This window comes from Littorina saxatilis, linkage group LG10 (assembly GCF_037325665.1).
Source record: "Littorina saxatilis isolate snail1 linkage group LG10, US_GU_Lsax_2.0, whole genome shotgun sequence".
In the NCBI taxonomy this organism is placed as follows: Eukaryota; Metazoa; Mollusca; class Gastropoda; order Littorinimorpha; family Littorinidae; genus Littorina; species Littorina saxatilis.
This window is the reverse complement of record NC_090254.1, coordinates 35,118,877-35,138,293: the sequence shown is the minus strand read 5'-3', so window position 1 is coordinate 35,138,293 and position 19,417 is coordinate 35,118,877. Positions and strand designations below refer to the sequence as shown.

The 19,417-nt window shown below is 43.9% G+C and overlaps 1 protein-coding gene and 1 long non-coding RNA gene across 2 annotated transcripts in view; one reads left to right on the top strand and one right to left on the bottom strand.

The window, feature by feature from the left end:
* The window catches only part of LOC138978667 (uncharacterized), a 132,867-nt gene extending 128,885 nt beyond the window's left edge, over positions 1–3,982 (bottom strand). The window contains exon 1 of the mRNA XM_070351462.1: positions 3,569–3,982. Within this exon, the coding sequence (XP_070207563.1) occupies positions 3,569–3,847 (279 nt within the window). The 5' untranslated portion in view covers positions 3,848–3,982. The remainder of the gene's footprint in view (positions 1–3,568) is intronic.
* Positions 3,983–7,972: 3,990 nt separating this feature from the next.
* On the top strand, positions 7,973–10,760 carry LOC138978657 (uncharacterized). The gene is made up of 4 exons (XR_011459754.1): positions 7,973–8,211; positions 8,565–8,753; positions 9,541–9,631; positions 10,626–10,760. It is a non-coding gene; the product is annotated as an uncharacterized lncRNA (long non-coding RNA).
* The last annotated feature ends 8,657 nt before the right edge of the window (positions 10,761–19,417 follow it).

The following is a 19,417-nucleotide window of genomic DNA, read 5'->3' as shown; positions in this document are numbered from 1 at the left end:
GCACTTGATGTTCATCACTTCATGTCCTGCTCCAGGACTGAAATGTGACCAAACAGCATGCTTCGGATATCACCTGCCTTGATCTAGAACATTCATCACTGCTCCAATTTCTGGTTCAAGAATCAGACCGCAGATAAAGGCTTTGAAATTAGACCAAACATGACAACACCATACTGTATTGTAATCTTATAAATGTGTCACTAATAAGCGTTTGTACAAAACTCCCGCGAATCAAATCGTACTGTTGACATGAATTTGCGATTTCACTTTCCATTTTATATACTTTATGATATGAAAATATTACATACTAATTACTATATAATTCTCTTGCTCTTGGTCTATGGATGTTTTAAATGCATGTCCAAACTCCAATACGTCTTATTCTTATAAAAATAATTAAAACTGAAGTACACGTGACACCCTGTGTGCTTGTGTAAACAACACATAGATGCACAAATATATATATATTGCAACAAACTCTTTAAACAGAGCGTGGCCTGTTTCTGTATCATACCCATACTGGTTGTAGTGATGACAGATGAGTAGTCTCAATAAACATGAAAATGTTCTTTGTGCATGGGTACAAGGTCCCACCCTCCATCCCTCATCCTCTCCCCAGTCCTTGCTCTTACACACACACACACACACACACACACACACACACACACACACACACACGGTTACACACACACAAACTCAAACACACACACATGCGTGCGCATACACAAAAACACACATGCATGCATACACACACGGCAGAATAATCGATACGCACTGCCTATAATCGATAAGACGATTGTGGTCGCTAAATGGATGAAGACATGAACACACACACACAACACACGCATGCATACATACACAAACACCCCCACTGACACACACGAGAATTCAGTAATATTAGTATACTGTTCAAAAAAAGAAACGCATAGTTGCTACTTGCCAAATTTGTTTTATTTTTCGAAAAAATTAACAGAAAATCCAATATTTAGATTATTTGTTTGAAATTTGGTATGGACACAGTTGAATGCACACACAGTTCATTTGCATCTTCAAATCAATCAGTCAATCAATACGATTGGGTGCCGAGGCTGTCAAGTCAGTAGGGGGTGTGACTGCCTTGAGCAGCAACAACTGCCCGGCACCTTCTGGGCATGGACTGGATCAGATGCCGGATATCTTGCTGTGGGATGGTGTCCCACTCCTCCTGAAGTGCCTGCAATAGATCGCGGTGATTTGGCGGCGCTTCTTCTCGCCTGCGCACACGTCTGTCCAATTCATCCCAGAGGTGTTCTATCGGGTTCATGTCTGGCGACATGGATGGCCAGGGAAGCACCTGGACATGGTGGTCGGTGAGGAACTGGGTGGTGAGTCGTGCTGTGTGCGGGCGAGCGTTGTCCTGCTGGAATATGGCATCCTGGTCAGCCAGAAGAGGAAGGGCGTGTGGGCGCAGAATTTCCTCCACGTATCGTTGGGCAGTTATGCGCCCTTGGACGTGCACCAGGGTGCTCCTTCCAGCGGTATTGATCGCCCCCCACACCATAACGCCTCCACCACCATGAACGGGTGCCTCATCCACACAGTTGGGCGCGTAACGTTCGTTTACTCTCCGGTAGACCCTCCTCCGACCATCATGTCGCTGGAGCAGGAAGTAGGACTCGTCGCTGAACCACACGTGTCTCCAGTGATTCCGGACGGTCCAGCGAAGGTGCTGGTTGCCCCACTGCACTCGGTTCTGGCGATGGCGGCGGGTGAGGACAGCTCCTCTGTGAGGTCTGCGAGCTCTCAAACCAGCTTCATGCAGGCGGTTCCGCACGGTCTGGTCCGATAATCGGTGTGGCCCGGGGAGAGCCTGGACAGAAGATGAGGCCGACAGGAAACGATTCCGGAGGTGGCGGAGCCGTATGAAGCGGTCGTGAGCAGCAGTTGTCGCCCTTGGTCTTCCCGCTCGTGGCAAGTCAGCAACGGAGCCAGTGGCTTGAAACCTGACCCACAGTCTACTGATGGTGCTCTGGGACACGTGGAAGTGCCTGGCGATTGCACTTTCACTTTGGCCTGCTTGTAAACGACCCAATGCAATTTGGCGGTCTTCTCTGCTCAATCGGGCCATCTTTCGTCGCTGAATTGTCGTCTGATTTCTTTGTGGCGAACAATCCGCTTTTATGGGTTTTGGAAGACATGGTGAGAGCTCAATATTCCCCGAGTTTCACGAGATTACACTGAAGCATGACGAGTGGTCATGCCAAATGAGCAATTTTGACATTGTAGCCACTGATAACGCATGCGTCACGTGCAGAGCTCACTTGTGGCAATGGACGAAAGGTCGACGACCAGATAAACATTTTCTGCAGTTTGGTGCATATCCTTGTAGCCATATAACTAAATTAACCAAATATTACAAGCTATGCGTTTCTTTTTTTGAACAGTATAGTATTACCAGCAGTGCGGTACACTAACTGACTAAATGACCACCATCCCAAACACAGGCCTGCTTGATGATAGCCAGTCAGACAGACTGTCAGACACTCACTGACAAACGCAGAACCGATCACACTATACACTGTTTTGACGGCTCTATTCAAGCTTCTAACAAGTCGCGTAAGGCGAAAATACAATATTTAGTCAAGTAGCTGTCGAACTCACAGAATGAAACTGAACGCAATGCCATTTTTCAGCAAGACCGTATACTCGTAGCATCGTCAGTCCACCGCTCATGGCAAAGGCAGTGAAATTGACAAGAAGAGCGGGGTAGTAGTTGCGCTAAGAAGGATAGCACGCTTTTCTGTACCTCTCTTTGTTTTAACTTTCTGAGCGTGTTTTTAATCCAAACATATCATATCTATATGTTTTTGGAATCAGGAACCAACAAGGAATAAGATGAAAGTGTTTTTAAATTGATTTGGACAATTTAATTTTGATAATAGTTTTTATATATTTAATTTTCAGAGCTTGTTTTTAATTCGAATATAACATATTTATATGTTTTTGGAATCAGCAAATAATGGAGAATAAGATAAACGTAAATTTGGATCGTTTTATAAATTTTTAATTTTTTTTACAATTTTCAGATTTTTAATGACCAAAGTCATTAATTAATTTTTAAGCCACCAAGCTGAAATGCAATACCGAAGTCCGGGCTTCGTCGAAGATTACTTGACCAAAATTTCAACCAATTTGCTTGAAAAATGAGGGCGTGACAGTGCCGCCTCAACTTTCACGAAAAGCCGGATATGACGTCATCAAAGACATTTATCAAAAAAATGAAAAAAACGTTCGGGGATTTCATACCCAGGAACTCTCATATCAAATTTCATAAAGATCGGTCCAGTAGTTTAGTCTGAATCGCTCTACACACACACACACACAGACAGACAGACAGACGCACATACACCACGACCCTCGTTTCGATTCCCCCTCGATGTTAAAATATTTAGTCAAAACTTGACTAAATATAACAAAAATCGGAAACCCCCTCCTCCCTCTCACCCCACTGGTTGCTTCAGGCACACTGGCACCAGCGGCAGTAGCACCGTACAGAAAGTGACCACCATCCCAAACAGAGTTCTCTCACCTCGGCTGGCTTGGAGACTGTGACGGCGTCGGTCTTGGCAGGTGAGGCATGGGACGGGGTGTGTTTGGGGCTGACAAAGGCACCGTCAGGAAGCTCATCAGGTCGAAAGTCCCCCCGTGAACTCCGCCGACTGCCTCCTTCTTCTGACGCCGTTCTCGTTCCCTTGGCCTGTTGCAGCTGCACTCGAGCTGTGTCGGACCGCTGGTATTTTTCCAACCTTTCCTGCACCTCCCTCATGTCCTGCTCTTCTATCTGCTTTCTGGCTTTCGCAAAATACATGTTGCTCCGCTCTCCGCTCGCACATAACGCCAGAAAGTGTCGTCTGCAACTTCAACACGCTACCCATAACGGCCCGAGCTCGCTTTGTTTTCACCCCTCGCCATCTTGGGGAGCTAGTCAATGCTTGGTCATCACTTCCGGGTCAAATGTCGACCTTTCCACTCCAGAGAAACTTGCGGTTGCGGGTGGGTGGGTTTCTTTGCGAAGGGGTGGGATAATTAATTATAGGGTAGGAGTTTACACGCTTGTAATTTGAGCCCATGAATTAACGGGTCTGTTTTTACGCGTGGGTGCCTCGCGAATCGCGAAGCTAGCGTGATAAAAGATAAGCCGCCACTGGCAAAGCGAGCAACCGTGAGGGAAAGGATTACTCGTGCCAGGAGCACGCGCGGAATATCGTCTGCTACCGAATTTGCTTGGGGTTGCTTAGTTCAATCGTCTTCGCTTACTTGGGTGTCCGATATCACGCTTCGCTAGGATCAATAAGAGTTTCATTGATCTGTACGCGGTGCCTTTTTCAAAAGTCGTGCACAGACATAGGCTACAGCTGATGGGTTGTTTTGAAAACTGTGTCAGACTGCGTGTGTCTGTCAACCGACGGTGACCTATTTGGGTCATGGCCGTTATCAGCGGCGTGTCAAACGAAACGCATGATGATAGCAGGACGCACGTGCATTGTCAGTGTGTATGTGAGGGGTTTTCAATTTTGGGGCAAAAATGAAAAAAAAAAATCGGGGGGGAATAATCTTCACCAAAGGAATCAGCAATAATTTTATGTTGAACTATACACATTGGGTATTCCATAGGTCGCTTCTTGCCACTTTTACAAAACTATGTGAAGAAATATAAAAATGTGAAAAAATGTACACATGTGAAAATGTCCGTCGTGTCACGGACAAGTTTTTTTTATTTTTTTTATGATAAATTTAATCACTCAGTCCATTTCTTTTCAGTTACACAACACACAGATCAGCCTTCAATGGAATAAATCAAAATATGTGGGTTTTGTTTTAAAGAAAGTGCATTGATTACAGAAAATGATAGAGTAGAAAGAAAAAGTAATAAATCACAGCACACGTCAACACACATAAAACTGAAACAAATGCACACATTTATGTGAAACTTTTTTTTACTAGTAACTCTAAACGATGGCAACAAGCACCCAAAACCCTTGATTATGAAACAACATCTTTGGTTTGCAAATTAAGCCTTAGTGTGCAGTGTGACACGATGGACACGCTCGTGACACGATGGACACGCTCGTGACACGATGGACATTTGCACATACAAAAGGAAGCAAGTTTGAAAATTACATTTTTTTAAAATTGGGTATTAAACTAAGCAAACAAAAAGCAGAATTGGAATGCCTTTCCACATGGCATTTTTATAAAACTGAACGAGTCAAGAGGAACGACTGAAAAAGTGTAAAGGTAACCGTCTTTGAACTTAATGTCTGTTATGATAGCGAGCTCTAGGTTGAGTGAACACATCAGACTGCAACGGGGTCAGTGTGTCTCCGGAAAAGCTTCTCTTGCACATGATTCCATACAAATAGATCTACAGTGTAATGATCAGAGAAGCCATCTTTTTTAACTGGCTCAGAGATGACAGCCAGAATATCTTCATGGGGGTACCATAGTGTGTCCTTCATTCTTGGTGAAAAGAAACAATTGTCCTTTCCAAGTTGGTGCAAGCAGTCCACCAGGTATTCTCCATTGTCAACGTCTACCACTAGACCGGGATATGCCATCTTGTCGTAAGCGACAAACACCCAACGCCCAAGATAATCTTCCGGTCGAATTCCTTCTACACTCTTCAAAAAAAAGTTAAGGATAACTTTTTTACAAGCACGCCACACATAACAGACAAGACCGAATTCTTTCTTTTTTTAAAAAATTATATAATTGAACAACCAAGGCGACAAACAAAGCAAAGATCGAACGCGGCAGCGACAATTTCGCTGGAGTGTGTCAAACGTGACAACCCTCGAAAATGGAATTCACAACAATGTGAATCAGTGTCAATAATGCGTGTGCCCTCCGTTGTGTGCCAGGCATTCAACACATCGTTGGCGCCGGCATGGAGTGGATCAGGCTGCATATGTATGCTCTGGGAACTCCATTCCACTCCTGCTGGAGCCATTGCAGCAGTTGACCCAGATTGGCAGGAGGAGGGTGATGTTGCTGTACCCGACAACAAAGCTCGTCCCACATGTGCTCTATGGGGTTCAGGTCCGAGCTGTTGGCTGGCCACATCATCCTGTTGACCCTGGCCTGCTGGATGAAGGTGTTTACAGCTGCAGAGCGATGGGGAGGTGCGTTGTCATCCTGAAGAATCGCACGAGGGCCGATCGCTTGGAGGGCTGGAATGACCAGGGGTTGCAGGATCTCATTCTGGTAGCGGACAACGGTCAAGTTGCCCACTACATGGTACAGAGGTGTCCTTTGACGTGTGCTGATCCCTCCCCAGACCATCACAGAGCCTCCGCCAAAACGCTGTCGTTCCAGAACAGCGCCTTCTGCGAAGCGCTCTCCGCGACGCCTTCACACTCGGATGCGACCATCAGCAGGTTCCAAGCAAAAGCGGGACTTATCTGTAAACAACACCTGAGCCCACTGCTGACGTTGCCACCGCACATGTTGAGTGCACCAGGCTCGGCGAGCTGCTCGGTGATTAGCAGTCAGGATTGTTCCTCGGACTGGACGCCTTGCACACAAGCCAGGTTGTGTAAGCGGTTTCGGATCGTCTGACCACTAACAACAGTGTTGCCGTGGTAGCTTGTAGGCGTTGCCCAATGTTGTTTGCCGTAGCCATTCTTTGTTGCATGGCCTGCCTCTGAATGAAGCGATCCTCTCTTTGTGTGGTGACTCTGGGCCGACGAGAACGTTGTCGCTCCTGCACTCTTCCGGCTGCGTGGAATCTCTGTTTTAGTCTAATGATGACAGAAGGAGCCACTGCAAGCCTTGGGGCCACTTGCCTGGCAGCAACACTGTCTTGTAGCCATCCTATTGCCCTTGCTCTGTCCAAATTGCTCAGTTTTCTTCGTGGGGGCATGTTGCTACTGTGCATAATTGTGTCAGCGTGTCAACCTTTAAATACAAGGTGGTGAGCGATGTTAATAGCCAGGACCCTGTTGTAGCACGTGCATCACAACCTTTTGCCCTGGCATGCGTTCCGCAAACTTCATGGGGCTATAAAAAACCACCCTTTTTCTACCAAAATGCAGAAACTTTTGAGAAGTCACACAAAGGGAAATAACTCTGCCTGCCAAACAAAATTCTAGGTCAAGACTCATTGTTCATTTGTTAATTCAAACACATTAATCTTTTGATTATTATGTCAATGTTTAATTTTTTGGCAATTTTTTATAATTAGATCCGTTTTTTCAACCGATCCTTAACTTTTTTTGAAGAGTGTATGTATCACTAGATCTACATGCTTACATTGTCAGGTGTATAGCTAGCCCATTTCATCGCCTATACATAAATAACTGAATTACATCGAACAAGACACACGAATATGTCCGTTGTGTCACAATTGTGTCCATCGTGTCACGACTGAGATCGTGACACGATGGACTGTGACACGATGGACAAATTTCAACCAAAAAAATTATGAATGCTCCCTGTTCCAAATTTTATTGCAATTTCAAATCTAGATAGTTAAGTGTCCCAAAGTCCAATGTATTGAATGTGATTTGAGCACATTTCAAGTTTTAATCACTATCACACACCCCGTGACACGATGGACATAAAATATTTTTAATACTCACTTTGACAACTTCAGGACACCAATAAAATAAGACGTAAAGGCCACGCGGCGATAGGTTTTTCCTGAAAGGAGGCGACAAAAGGGACGCGATCTTGGTTACATTTAAAATTACGAAAAAAGGGACCCGTCATTGTTTTTCAGTCGCGTTCAGTAAACGTGACACGACGGACATAAAAAGTGAAGACAGCATTTTTTGCTCTTTTATTTTCGTTTCATAAATAAAGTATAAAAGGACATTAAAAAAGCTGCTCACAGATCGGTTAGTGTTCTAAAAAACAATTTTTTGAATATTTTTTCATTCATGTACGATTTTTTTCTGACGATCTACAGACATTTGAAATTTTGCCTTCTAACCAAAAGCAAACACTGTACATAAAGAAGACGTGGAACTTGCGAAGAAAATGCGAAAAAGTGTTTGTGGGTTATCGTCCCTAGTCACATGCTGGCGGCGAAAACAAAATGGCGGATCGCGTAGGTACCGATCGTGTGCGAGGTGGTGGTAAATTGTGCTCGGCTTTTTGTTGCAAGAACGCCCGTTACAAACAGAGCTGCTTCGGGAAAACTTTCCACAAGTTCCCTACAGAAGAAAAAAGGTGGGTTGTGCAGTGATTATTTCATCAGGTTTACCTTCTTCAGAATGAGAATGCAATGGCTCGAGTCAACTCACTCAGTAGACTACAGCGTCAGCGAGTACTTACGACTGTGAGTGTGAGTCAGCAGTCAGTACAAAACAACAGTTTACACTTGATGACAAAACCGTGGGCATATTTGCCGAAACCTTTATCAAACCTTGCTTACGGGAAAACTACAGTACAAAGGTACATCACTCATCCGTTTTGCGTTCAGGCAGAGCGTTAGATTTAGACTGAAGATCTGATTTAGCTTTTTTTGTCTTTCCTTTTTGCTTAGTTTAACAATAACATTGTTGTTTTTATTGTCAAACTAGGTGCAGAATATGGATGCAATTCACAAGGCGAGAGGACTTTGAAAAGCTGCAGCCAGCTGATGTTCAAGGTCTCAAGCTTTGTACTGATCACTTTGAGGCCAACCAGTAAAACAATCCTGCAGACGGAGAGGATCACTTGTGTGGAATGCTGTCCCGACATTGTTTGCAGTGCCCAATCCACCACCGAAGGTTATTTATTTATTGGTTTTAGGTTTTTGCAAACCAAACAAGCACACTATTAAATGCAGGTTGAGTAATGACAAGTTTGAGGCTGATGTAAGAATTGAAAACAGCATTGTTCCCATCAAATAATGCCTGTTTGCATTTAGCGCAAAAAAATGATAAGGCCAACAAAAAAAAGTTACTTATTTTGGATCGACGTCTTGATTATGATGATATGATGAACTTATTTTGCAAAAAAACAGCCCCAAATGGCAAAAAAGGTATAGGGTCGGCGTCAACAACAAAAAAGTTGTATGTTTCTGGTCACCTGACCCTACCTATGTTTTCCCGACGACCCTAGACTTTTTTTTTTTTGCATTTTCAAAAATAAAAGGGGTATTCGAAAATCAATTGTTTTCCTGTTTTTCAACAAAATAGTTAAAAAGATGGTTTAAAAAAAAAAAGTTTAGAAAAAAATCTCCACCTTTAGTCATGTTAGGTCACAAAAAAGTCTGTTTAAGGTAACATAGGCCTCCCTAAAATAGCGTCGGTAGGTCGGCTTTTTAGTTTTGTATTTTAGCCATCTGAATATTTTAATTTTATTTTTTAATGCCCCCAAAAAGTCTAGGGCCGGTGGGAAAAAAATAGGGTCGGTCCGGATACCGTAAACAGATTATTTTTTGTTTTGCCTTACCAGAAACATACACTTTTTGTGTGTGGCCTAAGACCAATGCCATGAAATTGGGAGAAATGTTTCATTGTGACTGGGTGTTAGGTTGTGAGTTTGTCAGTTAAAGAGCTGTGCAATTTGCAGGTTGCTAGTGGGAGGAAGCCACCATCGCAAAGGGTAGCTACAAATGAAGCCAGCACCGACCTGTCGCCTGATGCACAAATTGTTCAACCAGGTAAGAGATTTTTAACCATGAAGAACACCCTGACATCAAAAAATGTTTAAACCCATCCATTACATAGTTGATAATCGCTGTATAGGGTGACGGGCGCTGTGGCGGGGTGGTAAGACGTCGGTCTATTAACTCGGAAGGTCGAGGGTTCGAATCCCGGTCGCGGCCGCCTGGTGGGTTAAGTGTGGAGATGTTTCCGATCTCCCAGGTCAACTTATGTGCAGACCTGCTAGTGACTTATCCCCCTTCATGTGTACACGCAAGCACAAGACCAAGTACGCACGAAAAAGATCCTGTAATCCATGTCAGAGTTCGGTGGGTTTTAGAAACACAAAAATACCCCGCATGCTTCCTCCGAAAGCGGCGTATGGCTGCCTAAATGGCGGGGTAAAAACGGTCATACACATAAAATTCCACTTGTGCAAATAAATGAGTGCACGTGGGAGTTTCAGCCCACGAACGCAGAAGAAGAAGAAGCTGTATAGGGCGGATGCATGGATGGATGAAATTGTACCTGTAGTTCCCACACGTAAAGATGGGAAACATATCCTGTTAGAGGCATGGTGTAACAAGAAACAATTAAGTGGCTCTATTCCCATCTCCCCCCCTTTCCCCGTCGCGATATAAGCTTCGTGGTTGAAAACGACGTTAAACACCAAATAAAGAAAGAAAGAAAGAGGCATGGTGTGTGAGGAGTTTACCTGGTACTGTTGTCCTAATCAATCAATCAATCAATCAATATAAAGCTTATATAGCGCGTATTCCGTGGGTACAGTTCTAATGGCCTCACCCATTCAGTACCAAACAAGGTCAATTCCATCATTGTTCCACATCGTATCCATAGTTGCTAATACACTTCATTTCTGGCCTGCCTTCCTACGCTATTGTTTATTTTCATTTTGTGATTGAATTACACATGTTTTAATTTCTTCCAGGTTGTAACTTGTTATGGTTATGTTATTTTATGTGTGTTTTGTGTGTGTGTTTTCTTTTTTAGATGACATTCAGGCGATCCTGGAGGACATAGGATGTAAAGCATCAAAGTCGTCATCCTCCCCATCCCCTCGTGAAGCGGAACTTCGGCAGAAGGTCAACAAACTGAGGAGCAAGGTTTTCCGATTAGAAAAGAAAAGGATGGAACCCCGTGTAAAACGAGCGAGTAAATTAGCCAAGCCTCCCAAGAAAGACTTTGTTATAGAACAGTTGTCTCATATATTATCAGGCGAGGCGAGCTATTTTGCCATTTATGCCTGTTACATATTTACCGGTTATCTGCTGCTGTGTCCAATCCTGGCAGAGACGGAACGCATGTTACCAAGGAGCCGAAGGAGAGTCGATGAGATGAGAGAATGTGATTAACAATTGCCAACTCTCTCCGTACAAAGAGGGTCCAAAATTGTATCAAAATATAGATCGTAGGGAATTCAAAATAAAAAAAAGACAATAGACAAAACATGTACTTCGGCTCATAGAGCCTTCTTTAATTTTTGACTCAAAAGTCCATGCTCCGAGAGTCCTTTTTTTAATTTTGAATTGCCTACCATCTATATTTTTATACATTTTCAAAAAGATTCAACAGTCACCTTCCGTTATTCTTGAACTTGGCTATCCCAGCCATACCTCAACATTCGATATTCCTGTGATATTTTTGACGTAAAATCAATTTTTACTGTAAAACACTTCGGCAAGAGGATTGGTCCAAGCAAACAAATAATAAACTTGTAAGATTTTTCCTGATATTTCCGATCAATTGCCTATGGTTTTATTTAGCTAAAAGATTCAAACGTCACACCTATGACTCATGGCTATTTTTAAGGGGAGAGTAGCATCCCTGGTGTGTTGTTTTTGATGTACCTTTTGGTCTGATTACAGTAACATAGGCACACAAAAAGAGGGTCGGTAGGTCGGCTTTTCTTAATTTTTTTTTTATAACCATCTTTTTAAATTATTTTGCAAAAAAACAGGAACAAAATTGATTTTTTTTTTCTTTTTCTTTTTCTCCAAATGCCAAAAAAAGGTCTAGGGTTGGCGGGGAAAAATAGGGTTGGTCGGGATACCGTAAACAGACTATTTTGCTTTGTTTTGCCTAAGCAATGACTAACAAACTTTCTTTAGGGTCTGACATTGTATATACTATTTAATTTTTGGGGTATTAACTAAATACATGTATACAGTTTTTGATTCCTTTTATACTTTTTCACAAATTAGCCCCCCCCCCCCCCCCCCCTTTTTTTGTTGTAGTCTGCCCTGGGGGCGGGAGGTCTCCTAATTTCGGTTTCTAGGGTCATCTTATGCTTCCCCATGAGCTGAGAACTTAATTTAAAATGGGCCACGATTTTTTTATTTGTATTTTGTAATTGTGCCTTTGTCCAGTCACATGATTTCACTTTGTACTTAAAAACTTGGCACTGTCATCATTTATTGCTATTTATTGTTCAGTTGTTCAGTATTTATTGCTATTGGGCATCAGTTGTTCAGTTGCCCTCTTTCGAATGAGCCATGTATGCATTATGGATGTGTTTAGCGAATTGGGATACCTCAAGCAATGTAAAAGAAGAAACAATGTGAAGCAAACATATAGCACCAAATAAAATAACCGAATCAGAATGGAAACTTCTTCAGTGTATGTGTGTGTGTGTGTGTGTGTGTTTGCTGTTTTAAATACCGAAAATGTGAAAATAAAGCAAGTCACAACATGAGAAAGATCGACTGTACTAGTCATAACAAAGCAGGAGACAGCCTGGTCAGCATGCAGCAAAGGGGAATAACTCATATTTAGCCATTCTCATTTCTAAGCATGCCCAATGAGGAAGTTATCCTTCTTCCCATTGTAGTTTCTTTGCCCTCGCTTACTATTTGACCTTAAAAGGTATAAGGTAAACACACAAATAACGCAAAACTCTTGACCAGTTTGCGAAGGACATTTTGAAGAAGACATTAACCCGAATTTCAGTACAATCGGAGCACTGTGTGAAGCTCTGATTTTTTTTGAAGTTGAAAGACACGTTTTTGCCTCAAAATTGAAAAACCGTCATGTCAGTCTAGCTGTCCCTATAATGTTACAGACTGGGGTTTGTCAACAGTGTTGCGCTATTTCTTTAATAATGATTACGAACTTCAACACTGACACACTGAAAAAGTTCTGTAAGGCGGCTGGACGTTGACAGTATGTCAGTAACGGGCGACGTCGGCATTGTGTAAGTCAGTCTGACTGTGTGTGCGTGTGTGTGTGTGTGTGTGTGTGTGTGTGCGCGCGCTCAGAGCCAAAAAAGGAACCGACCGTCACATCAACAACAACAACAACAACATAACACAACCTCTCATTCTGACACTCACTCTCATTCTGGCACTTACTCTCACTCTGGCACTCACATTCACTCTCACTCTGGCACACGGCTCTCATTCTGGCCGCGTCTCACTCTGGCACTCGCCCTTATTCTGACACTCACTCGTCATGGAACTCACTCTCACTCTTACTCTCGTTCTGGCACTCACTCTCGTACTCGTTCTGGCACTCACCGTCATCTCAGTCATTCTGGGGTCGTTCTGGCACTCACTCTCACTCTGACACCGGTTCTGGCGGCACTCGTTCTGGCACTCACTCTCACCGTGTGGCACTCATTCTTCATTCGGCTCACTTCTCTGGCACTCACTCTCGTTCTGGCACTCACTCTCACTCTGGCACCCGTTCTGGCACTCTGTTTCACTACTCTGATACTCGTTCTGGCACCCCGACACTCACTCTGGCACTCACTTCACTCTAGCACTCACTCTTACTCTGGCACTCACTCTGGCAGTCGTTCCTCCCACGCTTACTCTTGCACTTGTTCTAGCAGTCACCGTCTGGGACTCACTAGGCTATCACTCATTCTTGCAATGACACACACACGCTGTGACACCAATGTATATCACTCTGGCACGTTTGCATCCATCACTCCAACTGTGACACCAGTCAGGACATAAACAAACATACATGCACATATAAGTGTTTTTGACGTAAGTGGGATTCGAACCCACGACTAGGGACTTCACAGTGTTTGAATACTGATGTCTTATCGCCGCGGCCACTTCGCTCGCTTGAAAGTTTGAGGAAAACTAGTAAATATAAAATTTCAATAAGCGAATGTTCACTATACAAAGAAAAAAAAACCATAGATCGGTTCTTGGAGACCTTGCACATTTTTTTCTTCAATCAATACTGCTTGAAGGGAGGGAACTCGTGCAATTGAATCTGTGATTCAAGTAGTTATTTCCCTTGTCTGGTGTTGAAGCCACTAATCAGTGTTTCGTGAAGTTTCCCCAATTTTTCAAGGGGCAACACACTGTAAGAAGGAGAGTTCCCTTTGAGCAGGTATATAAGGGATGGATGTTTATTCTTTTCTATGTCTGTCTGTCTCAAAATATGAATTAATTTATAGTAACTATCTAGCCTTGGAGATCGATGTCTTATTTAAGTTACATTCTGGATGCCAAACTTGATAATGTTCAAAAAGTAAACGGCCACAAGTCTTAAATGATCGTACACAAACTGAATTCATAATATGTCCTTTCGTACACTTCATTTGTTTGTAAACCAACCAACCACTAAACAAACCAACCACTAAACAAACCAACCACTAAACAAACCAACCACTAAACAAGGGAATGGTCGTATCTAAGACCTAAACAGGGGTGGATCTCATCATTTTTAGGGAGGGGGGGGGGGGGGGGGGCGGTGTTCCAATTTTTTTTTTTCGTAGTGACAATTGGACGACGCGATACGATTAGTTGAGGGCGTGAAGCGTTCGACCCTCCTAGGGGGGGTCCGGGGGCATGCCCCCCCCCCCCGGAAAATTTTTGATAAAAGTCAAGGAAAATCTCCAAATCTTCAAACTGGTGCAATCTGAGTTTTTATTTATTTATAATTTCTTCTTCTTTTTTGTTCTTCTCCCTTTTTTTTTTTTAGGCTAGGGGGGGGGGGGGGGGGCGGTCCGGAAACCCCAGAGCCCCAACACCCCTCCCCCTCCCCCCTCCCCCCCCAGGATCCGCTCCTGCTAAACCTTCGTTATTCATCGTCTGTTTCTCCTGTTCTGCTAGTTTTGGTGCGATCAAGACATTTGAAACCGGCGGGACACACAAATGTAAACATCCACCCCCTGTGGTACTTGACCTTTTAAACTACGTCCGTCGCACGCGTACGACTAGAGTAACAATTGTATTTATTGTTTAAACTTCACGAGAAATACAGTTTAGGTATTACGCAGACCTGGACCTGTTAATTGGTGAAACAAAGACACACTGTGACACACACACACGGCACACACACGGCACACGCACACACACACACTGACACACACACACACACACACACACACACTGACACTCACACACACTGACACACACACTCACACCGGCTCACTCTGACACACACACTCACACTCAGCACTCAGTGACACACACACTCACACACGCCGGCCGGCACACACACGGAGCTGCACCGACTGACCCTGACATTGACACTGATGTCCGAAACATACAGACTGTTAACGTTCCAAATCAAGAATCAGAGAGCAAACAAGAAGGGTTAACAAGGGACGTTTAATTCAAGAAAAAACAACACACGTTCACAAGAACCTCGACCTTGCTGCCTTTAAATTTGACAAACCAAAAACATGACAGAATGGAGGGAAAAAAATCTACTACCATCTTTGCAGGCTACGACTATCTTGGGCACATTTTAAAGTGTAACTAAACAGACATTTTGAAGTGTCAGCTTTGCTGAATTGCTTTATGTTTTGTCCAAGTATAGACCTGTAGAAGCGATACTGGACGATTTTTCCAACGTTTACTGTGTTTTCCAAGCAACATTTCTTCCTTTTTTTGTGTCGTGTCTCTTTTCAAAAGTGTGTCCACTTTAAAGGCCGTTAGGTCGAGGTTCTTGTGGACATGTTGTTTTGTCCTGAATTAAACGTTCCAAATAAATATGTAACCTTTTTTTTTTTTTTTTTTTGCTTAACGCCCAGTCCACCACGGAGGGTGATATCAGGTTTTTTTCTTGACCTTCTTCTTCTTCTTCTGCGTTTGACAGACTGCACGATTTAGAGTCTCTCTCCGAGGGATGCCGCAAAGCTGGCCGTGCGGTTTTTCTTGACCAGTACTCTTGATTTTGGTACCGATGTGTTCCTGAGACTCTGCACGTTCCTTTGATATCAGGCTGACTGTGTATAACTGGATCAAACACGTTATAGTCGCTAATAAATAAAGTAATTAGTTTTTGTTTCGATTAAGGTGACTGTGACTAATCTAATGGAACCCGGTACCGGCACAGTTGGCCTAGTGGTAAGGCGTCCGCCCCGTGATCGGGAGGTCGTGGATTCGAACCCCGGCCGGGTCATACCTAAGACTTTAAAATTGGCAATCTAGTGGCTGCTCCGCCTGGCGTCTGGCATTATGGGGTTAGTGCTAGGACTGGTTGGTCCGGTGTCAGAATAATGTGACTGGGTGAGACACGAAGCCTGTGCTGCGACTTCTGTCTTGTGTGTGGCGCACGTTATATGTCAAAGCAGCACCGCCCTGATATGGCCCTTCGTGGTCGGCTGGGCGTTAAGCAAACAAACAAACAAACAAACAAACAAATGGAACCCGGCAGTGCGGTCACACTGTGCAAATCAATTTTAAATATAGATACATCGTCTTAACCACCGTAACATTGAGGTAAACGTTTATGAAAGTTGCTGAAAGGGCTGAAACGTTTCCGTCTTGATTTCAATATCACTTCCGCTCTTGATAGACGATTTTTGGAAATTTGTTTGTTTGTTTGCTTAACGCCCAGCCGACCACGAAGGGCCATTATCAGGGCGGTGCTGCTTTGACATTTAACGTGCGCCACACACAAGACAGAAGTCGCAGCACAGGCTTCACTGATGTCTCACCCAGTCACATTATTCTGACACCGGACCAACCAGTCCTAGCACTAACCCCATAATGCCAGACGCCAGGCGGAGCAGCCACTAGATTGCCAATTTTAAAGTCTTAGGTATGACCTGGCCGGGGTTCGAACCCACGACCTCCCGATCACGGGGCGGACGCCTTACCACTAGGCCAACCGTGCCGGTGTAACACGAAATGTTTACTCCACGAAAAATGTACTCGCGGAGTAAATATTTCGTACGAAATTCTTACTCCGAGTGCACTTTTCGTACGAGAAAAGAACTCCCCAAGGCACGAAAAAATTACTCCCTCCACGAAATGTTTACTCCCCATTTTTTTTACTTTCAGTAAAAATCTCGTATTCAAAAATGGGATGCGGGCGAAGGAATAATGCCAATAAGTGATCTCGCGCACACGAATGTCGCGCTACTTTCCCTCCACCCCTTCCACCACCAAGACTAACAAGGGGACAAGGGAGTAAAAATTTCGTACACCTGGCATGGGAAGTTAAATTGCTCGTGTTGGGGTGAAGTAATTTATTCGTTATTTATTCGTCAGGGGAGTAACATTTTTGTACAACGAAATGTTTACTCGGAGCTCACCTGTCTTGGGGAGTAATTTTCTCGTGCAATGAGGGAGTGCTTTTTTCGTAAAGGGAGTAACTTTTTCGTACGAAATGTTTACTCCGGAGTAAAAATCTCGTGGGAGTAATTTTCTCGTGTTACACCGGTACTTTTTGAAAATAACTCCGTCGGGTTTGTATGGGTTGTTAAGGAATGAATACCTCTTGCCCCTTTTCCTCTGACTTCTTCTTCTTCTTCTTCGTTCGTGGGCTGAAACTCCCACGTACACTCGTGTTGTTTGCACGAGTGGAATTTTACGTGTATGACCGTTTTTTACCCCGCCATTTAGGCAGCCATACGCCGTTTTCGGAGGAAGCATGCTGGGTATTTTCGTGTTTCTATAACCCACCGAACTCTGACATGGATTACAGGATCTTTTTCGTGCGCACTTGGTCTTATGCTTGCGTGTACACACGGGGGGTGTTCGGACACCGAGGAGAGTCTGCACACAAAGTTGACTCTGAGAAATAAATCTCTCGCCGAACGTGGGGACGAACTCACGCTGACAGCGGCCAACTGGATACAAATCCAGCGCGCTACCGACTGAGCTACATCCCCGCCTCTGCTTTTCCTCTGACAAATAAAGTCACACGTGCTCACGACCACGTGTTTGGCCGACACACCCCTCGCTATATAGTGCATGATTGGCCCCTCAGATGTTTGTCCGAGTAAAAGTCAATGGTATTCACTCTTTCACAAATCATACAAACCCGACAGAGTTATTTTCGGAACTCGTCTATTGAAACATTGAGGAGCACTGTGCCGATAAACTTGAATTTACTAAACTTCACATCACTGATCTCTCCACACGGAAACTTCAGAGCAATTTGAATAATGTCCAGTATTTCAGTATTTTGTTTCCAAGGAAAATACAATGTAGAACTGAGCCGTTGGTTTAGTTATAGGACAAACCGATTCCTGCATAATCATGCTTGACATCATCGTCCTCAAGTAGTGAAAAGTCCAGGCTCTGCTCAAAGCGAAACGGTCGCGATGGCTATGGTTTGGGTCCCCGATAAGTCAGTTGTAACATACGCACTTACACAGTAGACCGTTTCGTATATCCTCTTTTGCTAAGGTAGGAACCTAATTTTCTGCTACGATCGTGTGTACTGTACTTGACTTCCAACGTACACACCAAGTTTCAGCTCAATCGACCCATGAACACCAGAAATCTAAGTGCGGACAGCGGGGGAAAAACAAACAAACAAACAAACAAACAAACAGACAGAGTAAATTATCAGATGATTATCAGAATGAGCCTTATATTCATTGATGTCACTCTTTGTATTCCACATAGGAAAACATTTTTTTGGTATGTCTTAGTTTATTTTCTATCCTCGACTTCGTTTGTACAGCATTGAACAGTAGAACCCCAGAAGCCCCTGTAAAAAAAATTTCGTGTTACACCCCCTCTCGGATACCCCGCCCCCCCCCCCCCCCCTCACCACAAAACGAGAGACTCCCTCATGAATCGGGCCGTTTTGTTTTCTCAGATTTTTGTGTGCAGCTGATGCGTATCACCATAGCTTTGCCGGGTAAACAAAATAAAATAAACAAGATAAAACACGTACATTCTGTTGTGACACCTGTTCAATAAGAAGCCCTCCATAAAGTATCTATACTATTCACGTTTTTCGGAGAGTGTTAACGGCCTTCATGCAATATGCAAATAGAATGTGTTTGTGTAAGTGTACATGTGTGTGTGTGTGTGTGTCAATGTGTATGGTGTGTGTGTGTGTGTGTGTGTGTGTGTGTCCGATGTGTGTGTGTGTGTGTGTCGTGTGTGACACCCACAACACACACCCACACTGACGCACACATACACACCGGCACACACACACACACACAGTACGTGGTTGTTGTGACACTTACTTGACAGAACTGACACTGATACAAACTTGAAAGACATAGTGTACACGGACAAACTGACCACTGAGAAATACAAGACAACCATACAACGGCTGTTGCCTGTTGGCACACATACTGCCACTGACATGGAGCGGTGATAACACTCGGACACACTGACAAACGCACTAGCACACAGGCCGCAAGGAAGGGAAATAACGATCAAACCGTACAACACTCAACACAATCCTCCTCATTCACGCCCACACCCACACACAGCCACCCCCTGTAAACACACACGCACACAAACACAAGAGATCAGGGTTTTGACAACACTCCGCACCCAGATGCGAAAAGTAGTTCAGGGGAGATAACAGCCGCAGGCGACCGCGACACACGAACACGATTG